Here is a 3,863-nt window from a genome sequence, read left to right on the forward strand (position 1 = left end):
CAGCTGTGTTGTCTTTCCTTAACGTCATGTTCCTGTCTAGGTTCAAAATATACAGGTTAAAACAGGAGGATTCTAATATCCCAGAACTCTTTGCAATTCATGGGACCAGCGTCGCTAGTTAGCAACGGCGCTGTAGTTATCAATGGAACTGGTCCTATGAATTAGTTTCTTTTCGGACGCTTCTGTATGGAATTACTTCATCGTCTTCAACCTTCCCATCTTCAATAGTTCTGCGTTTCCCAGCAGGGCCCGCCCATTTAACAGGATGCACCATATAAGGTAAATTACGTTGACGGGATCTCCTTCTGGAACGTTCCATTTCTTGGGAAATGGAACTTAGAAGTTCTAACTTTTTATCTTATGCCAATAAACACACAATAAAAGCCCTTTTAAGCACACAATTAATTTATTCGATAGTTAAAAATGTGTTACAAGTCTCATAATTTGTGTTTAGTATGTTCATAAACCGTTGTTATGTTGTGCTCCTCACCCATTCAAGGAAGGTACGTCCCATCCTACGTCACGATTATTTCCTTGCCAGACGGTTAGCAAGCCTATAAAAACCATGCGAACTGTCAGAGTCGGTAGTCAAACTTCCCGCAGCAGAAGAGAGATACTGCAACAAACGAAAGAGACATCAGCTAACCTGCCAAAAGGATCACTTGACTTTGACAGCTGTAGCCGAAGCTTACTTTCGTTTCACTTGATTTGGAATTTTATCGAGTTTCTTCGTGATCTCCTGAAACGATGATGTACTCCGCTTTCAACACCGATTGTGACTCTTCTTCTCGCTGTAGTACAGCTTCTCCATCCGGGGACAGGCTGGTTACTTTCAACTCTCCTGAGGGATCTTACTCCAGCATGGGTTCTCCCCAATCTCAGGTATATACATCAATCAATGTGGCGCATTGCCTTTACAATTTCATTAAATACCTGTTTTTATAAGTGTAATAACCACGTAGTAATGGTGGATTATAAACCATGCAATTCCAGCGATACCGTATGCAGCTAAACCTTTATTAATGTCGTATCTTAAACTTTAACATGTTATAACAGTGCATGAATGTGCATGGTAGATGTTGAAGCATATAAAGCTAGACGCTTCTAAAGTATCACTGTTTTGCTCTGCAACAGAGCACTGACTACACGCGCCTGTAGTTCATTCATTTAACAAGCAGCGAGGAAACTCCAGAGAGGTTGAGCGTCATAGTCTACATCACTAGGGATATTTATGAACACTATGGCTTTTAATAGACCGACCAACCAACTGGCTTCATTCATATGCATGAGTGAAATGATGCTTATGCATTGCTTCAGCAGCATCGCCCACCCTCCTTGGTAGTTGACCCTCTTGTCTATATACATTCTACTGTACTGACTGATTTTTACCCTCCTTCTGCAACAGGACTTCACAGACCCAAATTCAGTGTCCAGTGGTCCATCCTTCATCCCTACTGTTACAGCCATCTCTGCCAGCCCAGACCTGCAGTGGTTGGTCCAGCCACTATCCTCTGTGGCACCTTCTCACAGAGCCCATCCCTACAGCGCCAGCCCCCCAACATACACTAGAGCCATGAGGAACAAGGGCTACAGCTCTGGGCGCAGAGGCAAAATGGAACAGGTAATTCTCCTTACTGATCTTAAAGCTGGTCTATGGGACTAGTGTTGCAACAATTTATGTACACTGCTTTCATTTTGAATATGGAAAACCGTGCATGTAGGGTTTAATGATGACATTTGCATTAAATTGGAGAACTGCAGGGACTTAATTTTCTTAATTTTTTCTTCTATAGCTTTCGCCTGAGGAGGAGGAGAAGAAGCGAGTCCGTAGAGAGAGGAATAAGCAGGCAGCAGCTAAATGCCGCAACAGGAGGAAGGAACTCACCGACACTCTGCAGGGCGAAACTGACGAGCTGGAGGAAGAGAAGTCCGCTCTCCAGAACGACATCGCCAACCTGCTCAAAGAGAAGGAGAAGCTAGAGTTCATCTTGGCAGCCCACCAGCCCATCTGCAAGATCCCCTCTGATATGGACATAACTTTCCCCTCCATCTCTCCCTCCCATGGGGTCTCCATCCAGCTGTCCCCACCTCGGCGCATGGTATCCAGCTCCACCTGCTCCGCCACTCCCCTCACCTCCACCCTCTCAACCTCTGCCTCCATATTCTCCAGCAGTCCCTTCCTGTCCACTGCCTCCATCTCCGTCTCCGACGTCAAGATGGCCGACCTGGACACAGCCTGTCTGGAGTCCCTGTCTCTCCTCGCCAAGACGGAGATGGAGACGGCCCGGTCGGTGCCCGAGGTCGATCTGACCAGCTCCCTGTACACCCAGGACTGGGAGCCTCTCTACAGTACAGCCAATAATGACTTTGAGCCCCTGTGCACCCCTGTGGTCACCTGTACCCCATCCTGCACTACCTATAAGTCTTCATTCGTCTTTACCTACCCAGAGGCTGAGTCTTTCCCTACCTGTGGTGTAGCCCACCGGAGAGGCAGCACCAGCAATGACCAGTCCTCTGATTCCCTCAGCTCCCCTACCCTCCTAGCCCTGTGAGGAGAATTTCAAGTTGAGTCCCAAATGGTTCCCTATATAGTGCACTGCTTAGGGCTCTGGTCAAAAGCAGTGCACTTGGGGACCCCCCCCCCCTCCCTTCTTCCACACAACACGACTTCCTCTAGAGCACATTTGGCACTTCGTGTACAGTGTTAGATGTGCAGAATGATCGCAGGGCTATGGACTTGGACACACGACCAGGAAGCAACGTATTTGATTTGTTTACCAAGTTTTCTCGACTATAATAGGTTATTACTTGCCTCTTTCAACTAATGTAGCAAGTTAAAGCATGTTTAACTTATAACACATAATAGTTTGGGTTTACAAACCGTATATTGATTTTATGGCACTAGATAACAAAGTTGTTGACTTGTTCTTCAGTGCAATATAGTTATCTTGACCAGTTTGTTTTCTGGTTGCTGGAATGTGAACTTGTTTGTGATATATAAAAAAACAAAAACATGATGAGCTTCTCTAACCATGGTCTGTGTGGTCTATATCTTAGTATGAGAGTTTTCTGTGAAAACGTTAGTATTTAATTTATGAAATGTAAATGTGTTTTTATTTTTTTTAATTTAAATGAACTACAAAGCAAACGACCTTTGCAAACCTTGTAACAAATAAAAATGAAATATTTAAAAAGATCTCTTTGCTTCTTCCACCATTGTCTAAATAAACACACAATTTGCACTGAAATACTTTATATAGAAAATCAAATCATTGTTCTATAGGGGCATTTACACAATTGTCTAAAATTGGACCATAAAAAGATGGCAATTACTTTAGAAAGCCCTTTTTACATAAGCAGATGTCACAAAGTGCTATACAGAAACCCAGCCTAAAACCCAAACGGCAGGCAATACAGCTGTAGAAGCGCGGTGGCTAGGAAAAAACCTAGAGAGGAACCAGGCTCTGAGGGATTGGCCAGTCTACACCTCTCCAGGATCTCCATGCGTTGTCTATTTAATGTTCCATCGCTCTGTTGCCAAGGTCGACTCAACGTCAGAGCGCTCTGACGTCAGTGCGTGCTTACCCGTTTTTTTCTTTCTTCACTGGGCAACGGAACGCTGCGCGGTGACCTCCACTTCCGTGCCCAAATATAGATGTTGCTGCCTCAACGGCTGATAAATATTTCTGGAACATACTCGGCATAAACCGCGTTGACAATCAATTGCTTTCCACTTTATAACCCGTTTACATTAGCAACTGTATGTCAATCAGAAGATTTATATATTCTCTTATGCATCACAGGATGCTCTCTCTCGCTGTCGGGATGCATGCAACAGCATACAGCATTTGGAGCTAATTAGG

At 44.5% G+C, this 3,863-nt stretch overlaps 1 protein-coding gene across 1 annotated transcript; it reads left to right on the top strand.

The window, feature by feature from the left end:
* Window positions 1-576: 576 nt before the first annotated feature.
* Window positions 577-3,196, top strand: LOC129825568 (protein c-Fos-like). Its single transcript, XM_055885755.1, has 3 exons — window positions 577-882; window positions 1,406-1,621; window positions 1,794-3,196. The coding sequence occupies exons 1-3, from the start codon at window positions 748-750 to the stop codon at window positions 2,550-2,552; spliced, it is 1,110 nt and encodes a 369-aa protein (XP_055741730.1). The 5' UTR covers window positions 577-747; the 3' UTR covers window positions 2,553-3,196.
* The last annotated feature ends 667 nt before the right edge of the window (window positions 3,197-3,863 follow it).

This window comes from Salvelinus fontinalis, chromosome 27 (genome assembly GCF_029448725.1).
Source record: "Salvelinus fontinalis isolate EN_2023a chromosome 27, ASM2944872v1, whole genome shotgun sequence".
NCBI lineage: Eukaryota > Metazoa > Chordata > Actinopteri > Salmoniformes > Salmonidae > Salvelinus > Salvelinus fontinalis.

Bases quoted from the DNA above. Each gene is read 5' to 3' on its own strand.
- LOC129825568 (XM_055885755.1), top strand. From the start codon at position 748: ATGATGTACTCCGCTTTCAACACCGATTGTGACTCTTCTTCTCGCTGT. The intron at 883-1,405 runs GTATATACATCA...CTTCTGCAACAG, and splicing joins TGGGTTCTCCCCAATCTCAG to GACTTCACAGACCCAAATTC. The intron at 1,622-1,793 runs GTAATTCTCCTT...TTTCTTCTATAG, and splicing joins GCAGAGGCAAAATGGAACAG to CTTTCGCCTGAGGAGGAGGA.